Below are 23,457 nucleotides of genomic sequence, written 5' to 3'. Positions count from 1 at the left end.
ATTAAAAGTGCGCATTAGCGCTTTAAACTGCAACTTCTGTATCTGAGTCTCCCTTCCTGATTGGAACAGCCTCGGCCAGCGACGCTGCCCTGCTCACAGTCAATTAAAAAGGTAAAACGTGTGGAAAACAAGTCCAGAACGGTTATGCTAAGGTTATACAATGCTCTAGTTAGACCCCACCTAGAATATTGTGTGCAGTTTAGGTCACTGCTACAAAAAATACATCATTGCACTCAAGCAGGTACAGAGAAGGGCAACTAGGCTGATCCCAGGACATAATGACATGAGCTATGAGGACAGGTTAAAATAATGAGATCACTTCATCCTAGAAAAAAAAAATAAAGTTAACTCAAGACACAAGTTCAAATTTAGCACAGGGAGAAGAACAACAGGGCATAAATTGGGAACTGAGTAAAAGTAAGTTCAGAACAAGGTAGGAAACACTTTTTTACAGTTAAAAATGTAGCCTACCAGACAAAGTAGTAGGATCTAAAACACTGCTGAAATGATTTCCCTGCCAGTAGATGAGAATGGTGTGCTAACAAGGGATGAGACTTGATGGGTAGAATGTTTTTTTCTCTTTCCCAAACGTTTCTTCTGTTCTTACATATCATAAAATGTTGTTTGCAAATCTGTTTACAAATACAATTTTCCATTGAAAAGGGAAGACCTTTCTAAATACATAAATTGCCATGTCATATAAATAAAACAACCACACTGATAATAGTTCTTTAAACCCCATCATATATGCAATATTAACAATAGTAATATGTGATTAGATTTTAATATACAGCATGCATAATAATGCTGTTTAAACAGCAATTGATAAGACTATTTGGGGCAGACGTATAGGCGCAGTACAAATTAAAATTGCTTTGTAGCCAGGCAATTATTTTGCACTGCGTCCATTGTAAGCTTAAGAACAATACAAATTATGCACAAATAATGATCCGCAATTATGATAGCACTCTGGAAAAGGTTGATTGGGCTATCCCTCCAGACAGTCCAACTGTGGCTACAGTGCAGAGAACAAAGCACTTTCACATGTGCAGGGATAACAGTCCACAAATTAACCCTGGGGTCTAGCTCATCCCTCAATTCAGCTATTAGTTCTAGGATGACCTGTGGAGTGAGACAATAACGCTTTAGTACCGCATTCTCCAGCATCCCAAACAAAGTGGGATTGAATATGCCGGGTCTTCTTCATCTTGCCCTTCTCCTCCAAACGTGTTCCTGCCTCTCCTCAACAAGAGCCAAGTGTTGCTGCATCAGGAAGTGAACCACAGCAGCCATCCCGAAGCCAATGACAGGTCTCTGCAGATGTGTGCTTTTATACAGCTCTTAGTTGCTCATTTCTACAATGGTTTGCACCTTGTATGAAGAGGTGTAAAGTTTTTAGAGGGTCAGCAATTGCCTAAGTGCAAGGCAAAATCCTTACACCACAGTATAATGTTTGCACCCGCTTAGTATACAGATCCTGCCCAATTCCATGCTCTTTTCTTCATTTAAATGCATTTCAATGTAATTTTATTGGCTTAATGATGGCAAAGTGCAAACTTGATAGTGCGTGCAGAACGCCAGTTGAACAGACTTTACGGCTGCTAGAACACGATTTACTGCCGCATTATGGGGATTTTGCAACCACAAATCACTTTGTGCGTATCCTTACATCTACCCTTTTGTGTGTTGTTTTCAATACATATTATCTATAACAACAAATAATTTACAGACTGGATTGGAGATTTTATTGCCCATTTTTCACACTCAGACCCCTTATTTACTAAATATGTTGGTATCCCGAAACAGATAATAATATCCTCTATAACAATATGCAAAATATTTTAATGATCAAGACATCAATTCGGGGTGGGAAATGTGCTGCCTAATAACCTCACTCAGACTTAAGCACAAGTAATAGTTTGTACAAACACAGACTCAAGAACAGGATTAAAAAAAACAAAAAAAACAAACAAAACATCATCAACATGTCAGAAATGGTCCACTGGTTAACCTGCTGAGTGCTGGCGAACGGTGATGCATTAAGAGTACGTTCTTCTGAAGGGGAAAAAAAGAAAAGTATTTTATATCAGCGAGGGGGACTGTTGTCTTCAAAGATACTAGGTGCCTCCTCTAGTTATAGCATTTGGTATTTCTTCATTTTAAAGGACCTTTTTTTATTTTTTATTTTATTTATTAAGTGCTGCTTCCTTTCTGAGACAGGTTGTTGTGAATTCTCAGTGGAAGCTTTGTGACACTCCTGTATATCCAGATTTGGAATTTGAAAGTCAAAAAAGAAGATTACATTGATTTTATCTTATGAAGGAAAAAAAAAAAGTACAACATATTGTGTGCCAAGATATAAGGGGAATGTTTAGTAGAGGTATCAGAGGAGTTGGAGGATCGTGTTGCCTGAAAATCAGTCTGTAATTGGTTTGCTCAGGCAATCTGGCTTCCTCTCTAAAGGTTAAAGTTAAAATTACGTTAACTTACATCGTGCAAACAGAATAATTCCAGTAAACCTCCCATAATATGTATTGCCAGCATTTTGTAAGATATATTTCCCTATACGAAAGACACACACAGTATGGTAAATCCGATTTTTTACTGGTAATGTTTTTTGAAGCTGTTATGAAAGATGTAACAACCACTCCTTACACATATTTCAATGGCAAGCTTTTTGTTCACTGTTCAGAAGGTTGCATGAACAAACACTGTCAACATTGAAAACATGCCAGTAATAAGAAAAGCAACACTGAAGGCAAGCCAAACCACGAGGCTTCTTGGAGTTCGAGATCTTGTAGATTTTGTAACATATATATATATATATATATATATATATATATATATATATATATATATATATATATGTTATAAATCACAAAATTTAGAGGTTCGTCGTTGAACGTATAAAAGTTTACACATGACGTAAGGATTCCTTCATGATCAGAAGTGCAGCATTGAAAAAAGTACACAAGTTTGCAATTTTCTTTTGTTCAGCTACGAACAGCTATAGAAAATGTGAGATCTATGAAGTGATGATAGCACATATAGGTAAGATTGGTCAGAATTGTTCAGTTGCTCTATGTACTTAAATTACAGCAGTCCATTCTGGAATAGACACAGAGGCATTAATATTAGTCTGATATTAAATTGAGAAATCCACTTTAAGATACTGAGCGACCAGATGTTATTTATTACTGTATTTGTCTATTTTATTTGAATTGGTCTATTTAACTATCACAACCCAATAGAAAAAAGATATTTCTACTCAGGTGGGGTGCAGGGACTAGTACAAATCGAAGCAGAGTGTATAGGACTATGCACTCTGTCACAAGTTGGACACAAAATAGACTGGAAGGAAGAAATACTTGGTTGTGCCTTCAGGCTTTTTCTGTATTTTAAATTAAACTATAACTTTTTATAACATTGTAGTGAAATTTGCAATGTAGATTTGTTGCCTTAAAATTACAGTAACATTACCTGTCCTATAAAGAATGCACAGTGAATCATTATTATTAATATTATTGTCATCCCAATGTGACCCCAAAAAATACCTTCAATTGCAAACAAATAAACACAAATATACATAAAGAGGATTTGGCTGTACAGCAGTAAACAGATACAGAAAAAAACTAAAAAAACAATCTTTAGATGTAATGGGTTCGTTAATAATATCGATATATCTCTTGTACAGGATTCTATTAACAGTTACATATTGATTTATTAACACTGCTTTGTCGCATTAACACAGGCAGAGACATACTTATTTTTCAGACCTAGATACCAATATAATGATGTATTGGGAGCGTGTTTATTGTTGTTGTATTAAACATGTGTGATGATAAACCGAGAAAAGTCCAGCGGAGTTATTGAAAGATTGGTGATGTTTTTATTTGTTTTGTCTTAACAAACTTCATTCACAGCACACATATACTAACATTTCCTATACCCCAAATGTTATTTCTCACATGTAAACAAAGTTGTAAACAGGAACGAAAGGTATGCATTTAAAAGTAATTTATAAGAGTTCATCTTTTAAAAAATAAATTCATTCATACATATCAAAATTTAAAAATAATAATTTATTTTATATATATATATATATATATATATATATATATATATATATATATATATATATATATATATATATATATATATAATTCAGTAGAGAAGCACATTGATTAAAGCAAGCTCATGCAGTCAGCCAGCTTATCTGTACCCTATTTTTTTTCACTACACTGAGGCGTCGGTTAGAAAGCCCATGAAAGTTCAATGAGGTATGCACGACACTAATCAAGCATAGTGTTGTTAAAAAAAACAAAACATCATACAGCACTTGATTCTTCAAATATGTAGAACAGGCGCAGTGACTACAGATGGATGTTGAACTGCTGTACACACATTTCAGTTATTCTTGTTTCACAAATATAGTCCCAGCCCCGTGCTTTTAAATAATGTTATTGATAAGAAAATATTGAACATTATATTGTTGAAATGTCTACTTTTCAACAAAGAAAATAACGTCATACAGTCGTAATTTAAAATGTTATTAGCAAATTTGGCAGCAGTGTTTTTTTAAGACTACTGAAGCCGGCCTCGCTCTGAGATGTTGACAGTGAAAGCTGTCGACTCACTGATAGCAACACACTGCGAGGATGCTTGAAGTTAGCGTGCTGAGTGGGGTTCACGTTCATCACATGAATTTTTTTTCATGACCCGATCACATGACACACAAAACACAGAGGGAAAACAGGAAGTTAATGTCAGAGGAAATTATCTTTACAAAACAAATATCGTAAGTAATATGATTTCTAGCTTTTGGGTAGATTGCTGAAAATGCAATAGTTAATGTTGCTGCAAACCTACTTGCGGAAAAGTGTATTTTGCATTTTACAGCTGGTATATGGCATAGATTATATAATTTAATTATATTTTTTTTCTGCGTATTGTTTTTTTTTTTTTTTTACTATTGTAATATTTATTTAGTGAAGCAAACGTTAAAATATAACCTTTTACTAGAACATTACTTGCTTGTTCGGTCATTGTCGTGGGGTGGTATTGTTTACACAGTACAGTACGGAAACGTGTTAAAACGAGGATAATAAGGTCATTGTGTTTGCCTACAATTACACCATTTCTTGAAATGTTTTAGATTCCATGTTTTTTTTTTTTTTTAATAAAAAAAAAAAAAAACAGTGAATTCAAAATGTACATCTTTCTGCGTCATAGAAGAATATATTAATATTTGTAAATTTGACAGGTCACTTGATCTCTTGGAACAAGATACCATATCTCAATTGATTTGTGCTGTAAAAACAAATTTCAATAAATACAAGAAGGTAAATCATTTGATTCTTGATTCTATTGATCAAATTGTGTAGGTGGTGGAGAAAACATCAAATGAATGCATGTATTTTCCTTGCGTATGACACACAGGCCAAATTCACACTTGCGATTTAAGTTGGCCCCGGGTCGCTTCAGGGCCACCTTTTCTCATATATGAACGGTCCAAAAAAGAAAAAGCAGCTCATGAGCCAGCCTGGATTTAGGCCACTGTTTCGATGTAGCCCAGGGCCTGCAGTCTGAGACCGGGACGGGCCTTTGCATATTTATGAACACAAATAGTTGTGTGTTCTTTCCAGCAAGTTACTGATAACTGTGACAACAACATGTAAATATTTCCAAAGCTGTCTGTAACAAATATTTACATTTGGTAATATTTACAGAGAATGTGTATGCTAGCTGCTCTGTATTCTTTTTCAGTTCTCTGAGTTTGAGGAGACCATGGGATCTGCAGTGGAGAGGACAGATGAACTTGTCAGGGAGTACCTGATTTTCAGAGGCTTCACAAGCTCCCTCAGGCACCTGGATGTGGAGATCAAGGCGGACAAGGAGAAGGGCTTCAGGGTAGGTTGACACTGACTCAGATGTTGTCAGGGGACATTGCATGACTTAAAGATGTCAAAGCTATTTTACAACTTTAAATGCTGCAGACCTAGGGGGGCTCCTGAGTGGCGCATCCAGTAAAGGCAATCCAGGCTATTCCACTGCCGAACGTAGATGGGAGTTCCCAGGGGGCGGTGCACAATTGGCCGAGCACCGCATGGGTGGGAAGGGCTTAGGTCGGCCAGGGTGTCCTCGGCTGACCGTGTACCAGCAACCCCTGTGGACCGGCTGGGCGCCTACAGGCCTATTTGTAAGTTGCCCAGAGCTGCGTGGTCCTCTGATACTGTAGCTCTGAGGTGACTGCATGGTGGGCCTGCAGAGTGAAAAGAAGCGGACGGCTCACGTTTCTGTTTTCGTCCCTCCCGAGTCAGCACGGGGGTGGCAGTGGTGAGCCAGGTTGAAATAAACAATAATTGGGCTTTTCAAATTGGGGAGAAAATAAGAAAAATAATTGCAGATAACTCCATTGAAACAGCTAGCGAGTAAACTAATATAATATACTTATACCTATATCCATGCCCATTTTAATGTATTGTTCAGCACGACTCTAAATAGATTTAATTAGTTATCCTTGGCTCACCTTTCTCTGCTAAACAGTTAATTAAATAGTACAGTGTATCATTTTTTTGTTTTAGAGGGTCCATCTTCACTGACTTTTTTTTAACGTGTTTTTGTCTGTCTGCTATTTCTGTGTTCTCAATAAAGGTGGACAAGATTATTGAGCAGTTGCAGCAATTCATTCAGAGCTATGACCTGTCCGGGCTCCGGGATTACTGGGGATATCTTGACAGGCGTCTTTTCAGTCGTCTAGAGGACGTCTACCGGCCTACTGTGAACAAGCTGAGAACCAGCCTCTACCGGTACTACCTGGTGTACACTGTGCAGGTACAGGACCTCTGATTACTGACACACAACTGTTTTGAGGGTAAAAATAGTACTTATGTGGCTGGTTTCACAAACACAGATTAACACCAATCTTGGATCATCTACTATTATCTTTGGTAAAATAGTGCAAGGTTATTATTTTTTTGGTATCTGTGAAACAAGCAGATAATATTTTTTTCCAGTCATTGAGTTCATCATGTCCATGTTTTAAATATTACAGTTAAACTGTGTGGTGCAGGTGCTGGTCTCAAACTCACAGAACAAAGCAACAGGCGCCTCTTTTATACCATGTGGCCAGGGCTAGTTGACAAGCGGTCAATTATCACCTGGCCACATTCTGCACATGTATTTTCACAGGGATGGGATTTTAACCCCATCCCTGCCAAACTGAAATTAAAAATAAATAAAACTAATTATAAACAAGAAACACACAGACAAAGTTTACATGCATGGCAGTTCAGCCCTGCCACAGTGCCAAAATCACATTCTATACTTTATTGCTACTAAAGTTACTTTGTGTCACCACTACTGCTTTTATGTCACTTTTCAGCATCCCATTCAGTTGCCATAGGAATTGAATGTTTTGTATACTTTCAGATTTGTATTGTTCCAGAAATCTGACAATACTTTGATTTGCAAACATTATCAATAAAATAAATTTCTGCTTACATATGAAGAAGAGACCTTTGAGGTCTTAAAGCTAGTGATGTTATGTCTTCGTTAATCTAATAAACATGATCAAGTCTTCAAATTGATATAATTCTGTGTCGATTTATGGAGATTATTTGGGCTGGCAAAACAAGCCAGCCAGCTGTGTGAACAGGTGACACAGGTCAATATGTGTTTATTATTTCACTAATTTGATAAAAAAAATGTCATAAAATCATAAAAATGTACTGTATCAACAAAAGAAACCACAAACTGTCAAAGTTAAATTTAAATATGAGAGGTCCACCTTGATTTACAACACAGTAAACATGGTACAATAATCACATTTTTTAAAAAGCCCAGTTTGCAGTAAAACATGCCAATGTTTTTGTGTTTTAATTACAGTAAGCCTTTTTCAGTTGTAATTGATTGCATATATGTGTAAGCTCCACCGCCATCTAGTGCACAGCAGTGTCAAATCACTTGATAGTGCTTATTTTCTTAAGACACTCTGAATGATTTAGCTTATGCTGCATATACAGGTATCTAAGACAGAACAGGAGCGCCTGGAAAATATATATATATATATATATATATATATAGTATATATATATATATATATATGAGAAGGAAAACATATTTCAGCAATTGTTGTAAGAACCATGATTGCAAACATTAAAAAGGTCACTAAGCAAATTGAAGCCACCCACTTACTTGTTACACTCTGTTTTTTGTAAGAGTGGCACAAAGCAAATGAGAAGTAAAAATAAAGAAGCATCTCAGCTAATACCAACTACAACTACTACTCCAGTGATATCCTGGGACCGGCTGTGGACTCTTGTCGCTTGAGTAGTAGTTGGCATTAGCTGAGATGCTTTTTTTTTTTTTTTTTTTTTTTTAACTTTTCTTTTTTGTGAATTATTTTTTATTTTCTTTTGGATTTTACAGAATATAAAGACACCAACAAAGGTAAATCGTACAGAAAGATAACAACAAGACAAAACAAAACAAAAAGTCTGCCCACTCCCTAAACGGAATGGGTGATGTTGACTTCCAGTGCCTAAGTACCACTCTACAACCCGTTGTAAGTGCAAGTCGGCACCAGGTAGACTGTTGATGGTTTAGATCTATCTCCTCAGGCATAATCCTTAAAGTACAGAATGCTGGGTTCTGATTTAGCAGCATCCCACATACTTTACTCGAAGGAGTTATTATTTTGGACCATAGAGGGTGTGTCATTTCACACTCATATAGCATGTGTAACAGTGTTCCCCTCTGTTTATTGCATCGCCAGCATAAGTCAGTGGTCCTCTGTTTTAATTTAACCATTACACTGTTGGTACAGTAGCACCTATGGATTATTTTGTAATTTATTAAACATGACTGGATTTCTCTGGAGGACGTATGCCATGACCCAACCACCTCCTGCAAGCTGCTGTCTGAAATATCTGCTCCAAAGTCCCTTTCCCATTACATCCTGAGATTCTCTAACTTAGGTGCCCCTCCTGTCGATTGCCAGGAACTCTGAAACAGCTCCAGACTACCTGTTATCGAAGTTACAGGACGTCATCTAATCACGGCAAGGATACAACTTCTTAATTGGAGCTATTTCCAAAAGTCAGTCTTTGAAATACTGTATTTGGTCATTATTTGTTTAAACGGTATCAACATTTCACCTTCAAACATATCTTCCATAAAGATTATTCCTGCTTTTACCCAAGACCCCCAGCTGAATGGCTTCATATCAATAAGTAGCATTTTGTTTTACCATATAGATGTCTTTTTTGTTAGACAGGGATTTGATTTAGTAATTTGGTGAGTCACTCTCCAGATTTCCCTGGCAAAAGCCAATACCAGGTTCTTATATGGAACTGGTCTGCATGTTTGAGTAATAAAGGCCTGAACTGGGAAAGGATCTGTAAGTTCTCTTTCTATAATAGCCCACATAGGTGCTTGCTCAGTTGCAAAATGTGTTTTAGGTAGCTGAGAAAGCGAGAAGGCACTGTGATACCAATCTACATTTGGGAGTCCAAGGACACAGTCCGTGTGGGATGCAAACAGATTTGTTTTATTAAAAGAAGATTTTTTTCCAGCCTATAGGAACTTACTAACACCTTTGTTATATCTATCTAGAAGACAAGGAGGAAAGCTGAGCTGGAGAAGATATGTGATGTAATTAATTTGGGGAACAGTGCAGGCTAGAAAAAAAGGTGTAATCCCTCTCTCGTGGGTGAAGTAAACGCCATATATCAACATAACCCAGTTCTTCTGAAATGTTTTTTTTTTGTTATAGTTTGTTCAGTACTATTAGATTTATCCAGGACCGTATCTCTGACTTGATTAACATCTCCACCAATTATTACATGGTCATTACCAAGCTGTCTAACGGCTGCACATATGTCATGAAGTAAATCGGGTGAGTCTGAATTAGGGGCATAGGTATTCATTAAAGTCTATTTTCTACCAGAAATTTCCAAACCTAAAGCCACCCATCTTCCCTCCTCATCCAAGAGCTGTTTATGTATTTGTGCATTATAGTTTTTGTGGATCAGAATAATAACCCCACTTTTGTTTAAGAATATGAGCTAAAAAAGACTTGACCCACCCAGTCTCTCCTTAATTTGTCAGATTCTTCTTTAAGTGAGTTTCTTGTAACATGACAAAATGTACCTTCTTTTGTTTTAAGTACATAAGAATTCTGTGCCTTTTAATAGGGTGATTTACTCCCTTGATGTTCCATGAAACCACTTTTAGTGCCTCTACCATAGTACTGTATTGACAACATATCTTAATAAGCCCTGTATCTGCATAATGCCAGTAATAAGGTCCCTAATCTGTATTGCATTCAGCAGTGTTTTCCCAAAATAGCTATGTAGGTTCTGCTGTTTAACCAGCATGTAATAATTTGCATCAGATCTGTTAAATAAGAAGCTTCGGCACCAAATTAAATACTCCACAAAACAAAAACAGTTAGTTCTTCTCATAACATTGGAGAAGCAAAGTATACAAAAATAATAAACAAAGAACAGTAGTGGCAAACAAATCTCAATTTTTAAGCTGTTTGCTTAGTCCAGTTTACCCCCCATTTCTTAGCACAATGCATTAGACCACACCGTTTGATGCTGTTCTTTTAAAACCAATTTTCTTAGTATGCATGAAAAATGAAAAACGATTTTCCTCTTGCAGACAGCCCGCAGTGAGAAGACCCAGGAGTTCTTCCAGAAGCAGGCACAAGAGCTGCAGGGCCAGACGGAGTGGCGGGATTGGTTCGTTCTGCCCTTCATCCCTTCCCCCGAGCTGAACTCCATCTTTGCACCCTATTTCTCTCGGCAGTGGGCGGACACCTTCCTCGTCTCACTGCACAACTTCCTGAGCGTCCTCTTCCAGTGTATGCATATCCTTTCCAGGCCGTCGCTGTCTTCTTTTTGCCAGTGATGTGTACACTAGGGGTAGAACAACTACTAATTCACATAGTAAAAATAGTCAAATAATAAATAATAATAATTATTATAACATATTTTATAATGCCTAGTGCTGTTTTTGTGAACATACCATTTTGTAACACTTTGCTGTTTGTGCAACTATATTTTAAAACTGCTTTGAATTTTTTTAAACAATTAAAGTAGGTATTTATCAGCTATAAAGAAGGTCTTTGTGTCACTGGAAATAAAACAGTATAAAAATACAAAATGACATATTGTTTACTGATTGAGTAGTACATCTCACAGAGAAAAATGTGTTTTCTCAACACATGCAAAGCTGCCCCTTCCCACAGGAATGCTGCTCTTCTTTCTTAACCAGCCTACCTCTACCAGTGCTGTTGAGCTTTGACGCAGAAGTGCAGCGCAGTGCTGCCATATTGGAAGAGAATGAACTACTGCGTCAAACGGTAAGACTGAAAAGGTGGGGTTGACTGTGTTGTATATGGAGCAGGCATCACAATATAAACACATCCTTTCTGTAGCATCTTTGTGTCTATTGAAAATATTTGTCGTGATATAAGTATCCTTTTAACATTCAAAGTCAGAAGATACTTGAAATGTGTATAAACATTTACCACATGAGTGGCCAGCTGTCAGTGAGGAGCATTTTGTCCTATCTTGTAGCAGTGTGTGGATCCCTGGCTGTCCTCCTCTCAGTGACCATGTGCATGTGTTGCTCCCACTGCAGGTGTTTGCGCTGCAGGCAGAGCACCCCTGCCTGACGAAGGAAGAGGAGATGGTTCACCACAAACTGCCACCCTACGTACAGAACATGGACCGTCTAGGAGACACCGAGCTGTGAGGACTGGGGTTGAATGAGAGGGAATCGTGGTCATGGAACTAGAGGACTAACAAATGGGGGACAGATCAGCCTAGTTGAGCTGATGGGGCACCTATGGGACAGGGATGCCTGTTAGTTGTAACTCTGTATGTGGTGCATGGTACCCGTGGTGTCAGAATTCTGGGCTATTTGGCACTTGGTTTACCTTAGCTTAAAGATAAATAAATGTGCACTACAAATTAGATCTAAGGCCTGAAAGACTATGTGAGAAGGCTGGTTCTTAAAGAACCTGTCCTGCTGCCTGTGTGTGCAAACTAAAAAAAAATGAATATTGACTTTACTGTCACTGAAGGGATGTATGTTACTAACTTATGAACAGTGTAACCCGCTTAATATCCACATTACCATACATGAGTTATTTGGGGATATTGTGCAGGTTGGGATATAAACAGGGTACAGATAAACAAAGAAAACTGAATGTAATCCATATCTGTACATCTTTTATTGTAATATTGTACTAATGTTACAGTATTGTAACATCAAGTAGGTTTTTCTAAAGAATGTTTACTTTAATTAAATAATAGCAGAAATTAATTACACTGTGTAACATTTTTTTTTTTTTTTTGGTTCCTGGGTAGTAAGTTTTTATAAATTATTTCCTAATTGCTTATGCCTCAAAAGTATAGAAAATGGCTATTATTTCCCACAAACTTTGCTTTTGTGACCAGGACAGTGATATTTTGAAATTTACCTATTTTCCAGAACATTCCAGATAGATTCAGTGCTGAGTAAACTTGGAATAACTTCTAGAACTTTCCAGTAATATAAGTAGTAGTATAAATACAGGGACCTTAGGGCCACCAGTTCAGTTTAGTTCCAGCTGTGTAAGTGGATACATATCTGCATTTTTCTAAGAGGCTGCAAGCATCCGGCAGACGCATTTTGCTATGTCTGCGGCCAATTTATCAAGACAAGAGCGAAAAAGTACTCCGTGGAAGCATCTGCTAAGATGTGTGAGGCCTACAAGGCATATTTCAGCATGCCTGTCGGGGATCAAGACAAACCCTGGGCACCTCATTTCACCTGCGAGCACTGCAAAAAAACTATGGAAGGTAAGATGGACAATTGTTGCTCGGAATTTTATGTTATCAAATTTGTTAAAATTTTTTAAATTGTAAAAGTTTTTTATTTTAACATGTTTTACAATTTTCAATGTTATTGAGAAAATATATATGAAAAATGTTGCGAGAATCTCTTACACATTAGTCATGGGTGAAATAAATGTACTTTTTGTAGGATGGTACAGAGGGGAAAAGAGAGCCATGAAGTTCGCTATCCCAAGAATTTGTCGGGAACCCACTGACCACTCAAGCAACTGCTACTTCTGCATGGTGGACCCTTCCAAACGTCGGACTGGCAAGAATGCACCTGCTATCACGTATCCGGACCTTCCTTCATCCATCGCCCCGGTGCCACACTGCCATGAGCTTCCCATACCCACTCCTCCGGAGAGAGAGCATCTGTCTTTAGAAGAGAGCAGCAAGTCAGAGAGCGAGGAAGACGTTGTGGAGCTGAGGAGAGAAACCCATACTACCAACCAAAAAGACCTCAACGACTTGATTAGAGATCTTGGTCTCACCAAGTCCAATGCCGAGCTTTTGACATCTAGGCTCAAGCAGTGGAACTTGTTGGATGAAAGTGTGCAAGTCGCAGATCAGAGGAAGCGTCACCAACCTTTTTCCAGCTTCTTCACCCACTAAGATGGGCTCTGCTTCTGCCACAATGTGACCAGTCTGTTCGAGGCAATCGGAATCGCCTGTAACCAGAATGAGTGGCGCCTCTTCATTGACAGCTCATCCAGGAGCCTCAAAACCGTGCTGCTCCATAATGGTAGCAAGTACCTGTCTCTTCCCCTGGCTCACTCAGTGCACCTCAAAGAGGATTACAACAGCATCAGGACCTTGCTGGATGCCTTGAAGTATGATGAGTATGGCTGGGAGGTCATAGGAGACTTCAAAATGGTGGCATTCCTGTTGGGTCTCCAAGGCGGTTTTACCAAGTTTCCCTGCTATCTTTGCCTTTGGGACAGCAGGGACACCAAGGCGCACTACCACAGGCGGGACTGGCCACAGCGGACCGAGTTCTCTGTGGGGAGGAACAACGTCAAATGAGAGCCACTGGTGGACCCCCGGAAGGTGCTGATGCCACTGCTGCACATCAAATTGGGCCTTATGAAACAATTTGTCAGAGCTCTAGATAAGGAGTCGGCAGCCTTCAAGTACCTTCAAGACTTCTTCCCTAAGCTGTCTGAGGCAAAGGTCAAAGCCGGTGTCTTTGTCGGACCAAAGATAAAGAAGATCCTGGAGTGCAATGAATTCCCCAAGAAGCTCACTAGTAAGGAGAAAGCGGCTTGGAACAGCTTTGTCACAGTGGTTCGGGGCTTCCTGGGCATCACACGGCTGAAAACTATGTGGAGCTGGTTGAGACTCTGGTGAAGAACTACGGCACAATGGGCTGTAGGATGTCCCTCAAAGTCCATATCCTTGATGCTCATCTTGATAAATTCAAGGAGAACATGGGAGCGTACTCGGAGGAGCAAGGCGAGCGCTTCCACTAGGATATAATGGACTTTGAACGCCGCTACCAAGGACAATATAACGAGAACATGATGGGAGACTACATTTGGGGGCTGACTCGTGAAAGTGATTTACAGTATAATCGTAAATCTCAAAAAACTACTCACTTCTAAATCTTTTGTAGTCATTTTTGTATTACTTTAGTATAAATACATGTTAATTTTGATTCATATGTTGTTTTTTTCTGACTTTATGTGATCGAAAAGACACAAATTTGCCCGTTTTCTAATTGGAAATAGGTAAATTTCAAAATATCACTGATCTGGTCACAAAAGCAAAGTTTGTGGGGAATAATAGCCATTTTCTATACTTTTGAGGCATAAGCAATTAGGAAATAACACTTACTACCCAGGAACAAAAATTGTGTTACATAGTGTTATTTGTCTTGATAGCTCAAACAAACGTGAACAATTGCATACTTTAATTAGCTAGCTGACATTATATCAATGCAGGGGGAAACCAATCCACTAAAACACTTACCGCATCATAAGCTTAAGTTTATTGCTGTAATGTAACATAATTACTGTAGCTACAACGCAAACTATGCTGTGTGTACAATCTAATAAAATCAGGAACAACAAAGCCAGCTACAGTTACTATATTTAACGTTAACATTAGTTACTGTTTCTTTCAATTACTTACCTAGCTGTTGCTAGTGAAAGTGATTATCCAATACTAACGTTAAACAAGTTTAAAACCAATGTGCATGGTTGGCTTGGTAACGCTGCAACATAGTGTACTTTACCATATAAAACAGTACAACAGATCCTACCTTAAATTTTTTCATTGTGAAAAGAGAACATCGGTTGAAAAACGTATTGTCCTTATTTTAAAAAGTCATGCTATGTTGCCTGGTGGGTGTTAAGTAGACGTCGAGCAGATAGTTTATCCAGGTGTTTTTTCATCTGGTTGAATACAGACCAATTGTCAAATTCATTCTGTGCCAAAAAGTTTCACAAAGTCGTCTGACTGATGAGCTTCACCGGGAGATACGGTCGCCAAAAGTGATTCGCCCTCTTCATCTCGCTCAGAATCTGCAGCTTGCTGGATCTCAACGATGTGTTCATCCAGCAGTGGCTCGTCCACTTTTATGAAAGCACTGAATCCTTTGTCTGTCAGCCCCAGTCCCTCCACCGGTTCTTCCGTTTGTTCTCTGTCTGACAAAGTTTAGGCATCCTCTCTGCAGAAGCCATCTGCATGAAAACAGTTGCGGATGGTTTAGTTTTTCACAGTCCCAAGCCTCCTTAATCAGCAACATTGTTGAGAAAAGATCCATTTTCTTTGCCTGTTCGTTTGCTGACACGCTGTTCCCATCATCCAGTATAGCAAGGATTTTCAGAACCATCTGCCGTCGGTAGTGTGCCTTCAGTGTTCGGATGATGCCCTGGTCGCATGGCTGTATCATCAAAGTTACATTTGGAGGTAAGAAAGCAAGTTCGATGTTGCTGAGTTTGAGGGGAGGATGAGCTGGGCAGTAATCCACGATGAGCAGTACATGGCGCTGTTGCACTCTGAGCGACTTGTCCCATTGTTTCAACCACTGCTCAAACAGATGAGACGTCATCCATGCATTAGCGCTAGATTCATACCGAATGGGTAGATGCTGAACACCCCGAAGGCAACAGGGCTGTTTAGATTTTCCAGTGAGCAGTAGAGGCCTCTTTTCTCCAGCCATACTGCAACACACCGTAAATGTGACCTGATCCTTTGCAGTTTTCCCTCCAAAGTGCGCTGTGTTCTTGAAAACATGAGAACCATTAGGCAGAGCCTGATAGTAAAGTCCCGTCTCATCCGCACAGTACACATCCTCTGGTTTGTAGCGATAGAGCAGAACAGGGAGTTTATTTTCCATCCAGGTCTTGTCAAAGGGATTTTTCTCCATGTGTGCCCTCATGAACACAACATTGTTGCATTTTTTCCAGCAGTCAAGGCAGCCATTACATGCATTGAATCCAGTGATATTCAGATCTGCCACAAATTTAGTAGCCTTAGCTTTAAGGATGTCCCTGCTTATTGGCAGATTTGTGGCAATGGCTGAATGGAACCACCTAAGTGAGCTGCATCTACATTGCCTGCAATACTGAGATGGTGCCTCTTTCTGGTTGAATTAGACTGCTGTAAAACATCCTGATTTCGGTAGTTTACTAACAGTGGACCGATCAATTCCACATTTTTTGCAATGTTTTGATGTGAAATCTTTTGCGTTCCTTCACAGAGACGTATAATTTCCTGTTTCTGAGTGTCTGGAGGATCTTTTCTTTTTTCTAGTCGAAATTTTTGCTTGTAGCTAGCTACGTACAGTAGGCCTACATCAGGCTAGTTATGTAGCCAAAGTAAGTTTAACCGACATTTTGAAGGTGTGACTTCTAAAGTAACACCCTTCCAGTACTGCTTTTGATAAGGTTTACACAATGTTTATGAATCTAGGGATAGTATAATTGGTTAAATAATTTATTTAAAACGGTACACCTCATTTGCACAGCTTTGATAGACTCAAAAAGGGATAATAAGCAGGGTTCCTAGTGATATTAAAATAGTTAATTTAACGTAGAAACCTATGGTGACTGGCAAGTGTTTTTTTTTTTTTTTTAAATGTGATAATAAGCGGGTTGGGATATTAACCGAGGGGACATTAACCGGGTTACACTATATTTGGTTTGTAGTTCAGTGATGTGTGTCTGTGTCTAGTTCTTCTTGCAAAACACTGGATCATTTTTTTCCCCTCTGCAGGGATTTGATATCTAGTCAACGCAGTGCCAACTTGACTACCCAGCCACAAAGTGGCTCCTTCCTGTCCTCATTGCTCTCACAGGGCAAGCGTGTACCGGCTAAGACTCCCCAGGGGGCTGGGTCCTCGCCAACACAGGCCCGCGCGACAATGGAGAGGAGAGATGTTGCAGCCAATCATGTTAGTCTATTCATTCTGCAGTGGCAATTGTTGGCCATTTTCTTGCTTCCCATCTATTACTCACCTTCTCATCTACTCCTACACCCCACTAAAAAAACAAATCATCAAACAAATCAAGGAATACTTACTCCAATGTGCATGCAAGCAGTCTATTAAGCGTCTAAACAGATGCTATGCTGAAGTTTTCTTTTCTTGCTTTATCCATTTTCTTTGCCCTGTCCCTGCCCTTTCTCTTGTAAATGGTGTGTTTCATCCCAAGAGATCCTAACATCACATAGATGTTCAAATTCACTAAGTAAAAATATATGGTTGATGGGTTTATATTTAACTGTGATTTTCCACACGGTGCAGTGCTATTTAATACAGATACTGCTTGACGTGTCTGAATGTGAGATCTTCATCATTTTGTTCATTTCCTATTCGACTTCACTTTGATCGTGCTGTTTCAGAGTATGAAGCTGAAAGATCCCCAGAATTCCTCCAAGGACTCTAAGGCTCTATTCAGTAGCCCAGGAGTGAGTGACTCAGGGTCTGCTCACCCACGACAGAGAAGACACCAGGACCATGAGAAGCAAAGAAAGGAGCTGCTCGCCAAACCCTCTGCCCAGGTAAATTCCTCAACACATTATCATCAATTAGCGGTGAACCGCCAACTATTCAGTTCAAAGACAAACATCTTAAAAAACCAAGCTAGGTAAGGACATGCCTAATGCTAATGTCGGTACTATTAATTCATCTACCGCTAGGTGGCATTCCGTTACAACATACAGTAACACTTTTAGAAATTAAATGAGACAAGTTGTTTTTCAACTGCTCTTAACTTGAAATACACAGTGTCCTTAGTATATTACAATCCTAGTGCTGTTTATTGAAATAAAAACTGCTTGGCATTCAGGAGTGTTAAAGGTGTAGGAATTACCAACACGGAATTAACATCTATGCCCACAGAGCATGGAGACAGAGACCCACCCAGAAGGAAGTGTTGACCAGGTAGACTCGCCCACTAAACAAACCCGAACCTGTGTGGAGGGAGGGGGTCTATCTGGGGCTATAGAGCAGCCCTTTATTAAACTGAGTCAGGAGGAGTACTCGGAGCATCACTCCTCTATCATGCACTGCAGGTGGGTTTGTGTGTGGCCGTGGTTCTTTAGAGAACTGTCAGGTATATGATATACAGCGAATCCATTATGGCCTATAAACCACCTACTTAATAGGCTGCCTAATTTGGCCCGCAGTAACGTGAGCAGCCCCATTGCCTGCCTACAATTAAAATAACCTGCTTAGTAATAACTGACAAGCTACAACAAACTGAGGTAATGTGTTTGTTTTTACTCACAAGCCATTTTGGTATTATTCAGCAGTCTGGTAAACGTATTTCTTAAATAGGTAATGTACATTTTATTAAAAAGCAGTCATTGATGTCAATCTCTCACCCTGTACGCTAATTAAATCTTGTTATTTCTTTTCTAAAGTTGATTTATTCAGAAATTGAATTGGGTGTCACAGACCACAACGATTTTTTTCTTTCTTTAATTTATTTATTTTTTTATTTAGTAGTCGCCAATTGATTTTACTCTGTTTTTCTCCCAATTTGATATATCCAATTGTATTTCAAGCTCAGCTCACCACTACCACCTCTGGGCTGACGCGGGAGCGGTGAAGATGAACGTACAGCTGTCCTCTTTTTTTCACTCTGCAGGCCCGCCATACAACCAACCCAGAGCTACAGCGTCGGAGGACAATGCAGCTCTGGGCAGCTTGCAGGCAACCCCGCAGGCGCCCGGCCAGACCACGGGCCACTGGTGCGCGATGAGCGATAGGCGATGAGCTGAGGACACCCTGGCCAACATAGGCCCTCCCCCCAGGGTGGCGCTTGGCCAATTGTGCGCGACCCCTTGGGAACTCCCATCCGTGGTCGGCAGTGGAATAGCCTGGACTCGAACTGACGACCTCCAGGCTATAGGGCACATCCTGCACTCTACATGGAACGCCTATGTCAGATGCGCCACTCAGGAGCCCCCAAACTGAACCTGTTTTAAACAAAGCAAACCCCCTATCATGCTAGAGTGGTATAGAGCCTCAAGGTCAAATTAAATGAAACAACATCATATCCTATTTATGATATTATGTTACTCTTTGGCGTTATGTGTGTGATTTATGCTTTTCTAGCACTCAAACTATTTTATCTATGTGTGTTGGTTCAGGGTGGACTGCTCTGGTAGAAGAGTTGCTAGTCTGGATGTGGATGGAGTCATTAAGGTCTGGTCATTTAACCCTCTCATGCAGACCAAGGCAACAATTATGTCGAAATCCCCACTTCTCTCTTTGGAGTGGGCAACTAAACCAGACAGGCTGGTATGTACATTATGCAAGTTATTAAAAGTATACGTTCAGCTATTGTCATAGTGAAAATGATAGAAATGAATAAGTAAGTAATATCAGTTATTGTGTTTGTTTCAGTTGTTGCTGGGGAGTGGGGTAGGCATGGTGCGGCTGTATGACACGGAGGCTAAGAAGAATCTGTACGAGATGATGATCGATGAAATGCACCCAAGGTACGGAATTCAGGCTTCTTGGCCTCAACTAATGTCAAGGTCACAACAGGGTTAAACATCTCTGCAGGTTACTTTACTTCCAGGTGAACTGGAGTTTTCTACAGTTTGACTCAGTTTCACAAATGGGCTTGCATAATCTTCCTTTGGCTACGTGATGTTTTGTGTGTTGAAATTAAATAATGTTTTTCAGGATACTGTCCCTGGCATGCAGCCCCAGTGGAACCTCTTTTGTTTGCTCTGCTGCTGCCCATAGTCCACGTTCTGGGACCCTGAGCGAGAGCGGGGTCCGGGGATCAAGTGCTGTCCCTGGACAACTGCTACTGTGGGATACCAAGACTGTCAAACAGCAGGTACTTCAAAGTCAAGGACCCTGTGTGACATTGAGTGGAATCCTAATATGCTGCAACTAGGGATGCCGCGATATGAACATTTTCTCAGTTGATAATTCTGTGGGGTATTATCACGATAATTGCGATACAGCCTGATATTTTTATATGGGGGGGGGGGGTTAGGAGGAAAGAGTTTGTTTCTGTCGTTCTCGCTATCCGCCATGTTAGTTTTTGTGCCCTGCTCTTGTTGAGTTTTGTGGCTATATAAAACCTAGTGGAAGGTTAATTATCGCCATCTACTGGATCTTCCTATTATAGTTTTTTCTGCGTTCAGGTTGATGCGTCTTTCTCAAGGTGGGCAAAATCAGAAATATAAATAAATAAATTACTGCGATAATTAAAACTATTTACGATAGAATAATCGTTAGAATTTATATCAGGATTATCTTTTTATCATCATATTACATCACCCCTAGTTGCAACTAGATCACTTTGGCAGTGATTGAAAGTAACCCCAATCAGTTTTTATCATATGAAATGAGTGGCTTGTCCTCATTGATAATACATTGCCACCCTTACTACCGTCATGGACACAGTTCGGAAACCTTTGGAGAAACTTGCTACAGTTACACTGAGGATTTCAGTCTCCCACTGTAATTCTGTCTGGTACCGAGAGCTGACAAATGGAACAGTACAGGAAGTGAGATTTTTACCAACAATTCACCATGTAGTTTTAGTGTCCACATAAGGTGACAATGAATTTAAAAGTGTGTTTTTCCAGCTTGTTCCACTTTCCAGTTTTCTCAAACTATACCTATGCAATCTTTCTCATCAGCTCCAGTTCTCTTTGGAACCTGGTCCAATTGCTATAAACTGCACTGCTTTCAACCACAATGGGAACCTGCTGGTCACTGGAGCTGCTGACGGCATCATCCGGCTTTTTGGTGAGACAGAAAGAATGTTAGCAGATACCAGGTTGTGCCTGGAGATACTGTGGGTACAAATCGCATCTGAATTAAAACAAATCATAAAGGACCTTAGGCTAGTCAGTTGCCACATTAACACTGATATGCTGGTATTTCAGATCTGGAGTCCTAGTTTCAGATCTTTCTCAAAACTTGATGTCACATAGAGGTCTTGGCTTAGTTTCTGCAGACTTGTAAGTGTTAGGGATGGATCAGCTTGTCTGTTAACTGATAAATACTAGTCAGAGATAGTTTCAAAAGCTAGTTGACGGGCAGACTGAAGCCGTCCGTCAGTTTGACTGGCAGCAAAAGTGACGAGCAGCTATAAACAAATGATTGTGCCCCTAGACTGCACCCCATAAAGACTACGCTCGCCAGTGAATGAGTGAGCGATTCTGCAGTTGCTGCCTTTGCGTGCATGCTTGTTAACAAAGCAAGTCACCGATAGGCCGATTCAATCCACACCCCCTACTTTCGTTCCTCCTGGAGGGGAGGATTTGTTTATTTTGTTTTCATCCATGAGAAGATTGAGTGTGCCTCGTATGTTAGTTGAAATTAAAGCATAAAGTGCAGTTTATTTTTTGTGTGTGTTCTCTTTAGGCTAGATATGTCAGTCTGGTTTTATGTAAGTTTGCAGATCGTCCTATCTTTTCAGTACAAAATGCTTTAATTCATATTCATATTATACATATAGTTTTCAGTTATACTAAGTACTATTGTGTAAAGTAAATTGTTCTAAGTTATTTTCTTTCATTTTCTGCGTTTATTTTTTTTCTTTTTCACATAGGCCTATTTATTCTCCTTAACTACGTGTATGTGTATTGCTTTAAGAATTGACAGATGTCATACGAATGACAATGATGTTTTAAGTTATGACTGGTAAAACATTTAGTGACTAGCCACTGTGTCAGGCACCAGTTTTGCCTAGCGGAATTGCTGATGGATGGAAGGATACTGAACCCCTGATTTGGTACCCCTCTGTTCTCTCGCAGACATGCAGCGGTATGAGAGCGCTATGAGCTGGCAGGCTCACGACGGAGAGGTGTATTCAGTTGAGTTCAGCTATGACGAGAACACTGTCTTCAGCATTGGTGAAGATGGGAAGGTAAAGCTACCACCATATAAGGATTTAAGTAAATGTCTTGTTCTTGGTCCCAAATCCACCTATAAATGACCCCTTGCCTGTGTAACTATCAGTGTGTCGTCTTCTTTCCAGTTCATAGAGTGGAATATCCACCGCAGCGGAGTAAAACAGTCAGAGTATTCACTGCCCTCGGACGCTACTGGCCCGTTCATCCTGTCCGGGTACAGTGGATACAAGCAGGTCCAGGTGCCACGGGGTCGGCTGTTCGCCTTCGACTCCGAGGGGAACTATGTGCTCACCTGCTCCTCCAATGGAGGGCTTATATACAGGGTAAGAGGGAGGCTTTAGGGGAAACATATTTTGGGAAGTTAAATACTGGTGAGTAATTTATCTTTCAATAATAAAGAATATTTAGGTATTAAGACTTAACAGAGGGTTTTACCAGAGGTTATGGATCACTTCATGGAAATTTCAATGTGTTTAGTTTGATTTATGATTTGCCTCAAGTACGGAATTGTCATATTTACTTTAGTTTATTATTGATGTACTTATCTCCTCAACCAAGTGGTCTGTTTCCTTATTTCCCCCTTTTAATTCCTGGGTGTGTGTCTCCATTTGTCTGCAGCTTCATGAGGGGGAGAAGGGCCTGGAGAGTGTCCTGCCTCTGGGGGGACACAAAGCCCCGGTTGTCACGGTAGATTGGTGCACTGCTATGGATTGTGGGACATGCCTTACAGCCTCCATGGACGGGAAGATAAAACTGAGCACTCTGCTGGCACAGAAACCCTATTAGGGAGCAGGGCCAGGCCAGAGTTGTCAGAAGAAAGCCAAATGTGGAGCCCACTGCTTCAATGATTGAGGAGCCTTTTACTAATTGTTTTGACTCTACAAACTTGACAGCTGATTGTACCATGACATCCCAAACCTCTTGGCAGATAATTAGTCTTAATATGAGGTTAGAAAAAATAACTTAGTTGTGTACGGTCTTAATGATGTACTTAATGTTTTGTCTTCCTCTGCCAGGAACAGTATGAATGCAGCCTTTTTGTATTGAACAAATAAATTGTGTGCTATACTGGATTCCAGTAAAGTTATTTAAAGACTGTTTAAATAGTCTTTCTTGTTGTTAATGAAGAACAGTGTTATTCAAACGCATTATTTTAGCCACTACATCACTTAAAGGCCAGTCCATTGAAGAGTAAATAACAATAATTAAATTATTAAGTAATTTGGGA

General features: G+C 39.7%; 1 protein-coding gene across 2 annotated transcripts; it reads left to right on the top strand.

Annotated features, from left to right (window-relative positions):
- The first annotated feature begins 4,661 nt into the window (after nucleotides 1–4,661).
- On the top strand, nucleotides 4,662–23,371 carry LOC121304375 (WD repeat-containing protein 91-like). 2 transcript variants are annotated; one of them, XM_041235480.1, is made up of 16 exons: nucleotides 4,662–4,798; nucleotides 5,767–5,910; nucleotides 6,655–6,834; nucleotides 10,669–10,876; nucleotides 11,289–11,371; nucleotides 11,653–11,762; nucleotides 17,112–17,289; nucleotides 17,739–17,897; nucleotides 18,238–18,410; nucleotides 19,494–19,644; nucleotides 19,750–19,844; nucleotides 20,035–20,194; nucleotides 21,009–21,117; nucleotides 22,131–22,243; nucleotides 22,355–22,552; nucleotides 22,848–23,371. In XM_041235480.1, the coding sequence occupies exons 1-16, from the start codon at nucleotides 4,715–4,717 to the stop codon at nucleotides 23,013–23,015; spliced, it is 2,313 nt and encodes a 770-aa protein (XP_041091414.1). In that variant the 5' UTR covers nucleotides 4,662–4,714; the 3' UTR covers nucleotides 23,016–23,371. The 2 variants fall into 2 exon arrangements, with proteins under 2 accessions (XP_041091414.1, XP_041091420.1); XM_041235486.1 differs by lacking the exon at nucleotides 4,662–4,798 and adding an exon at nucleotides 5,325–5,342.
- Nucleotides 23,372–23,457: the final 86 nt, after the last annotated feature.

The sequence above is a fragment of the Polyodon spathula genome, chromosome 2 (assembly GCF_017654505.1).
Source record: "Polyodon spathula isolate WHYD16114869_AA chromosome 2, ASM1765450v1, whole genome shotgun sequence".
Taxonomy (NCBI): domain Eukaryota; kingdom Metazoa; phylum Chordata; class Actinopteri; order Acipenseriformes; family Polyodontidae; genus Polyodon; species Polyodon spathula.
Note: the sequence above shows the minus strand (reverse complement) of the source record. Positions and strands in the feature narration are given on the sequence as shown.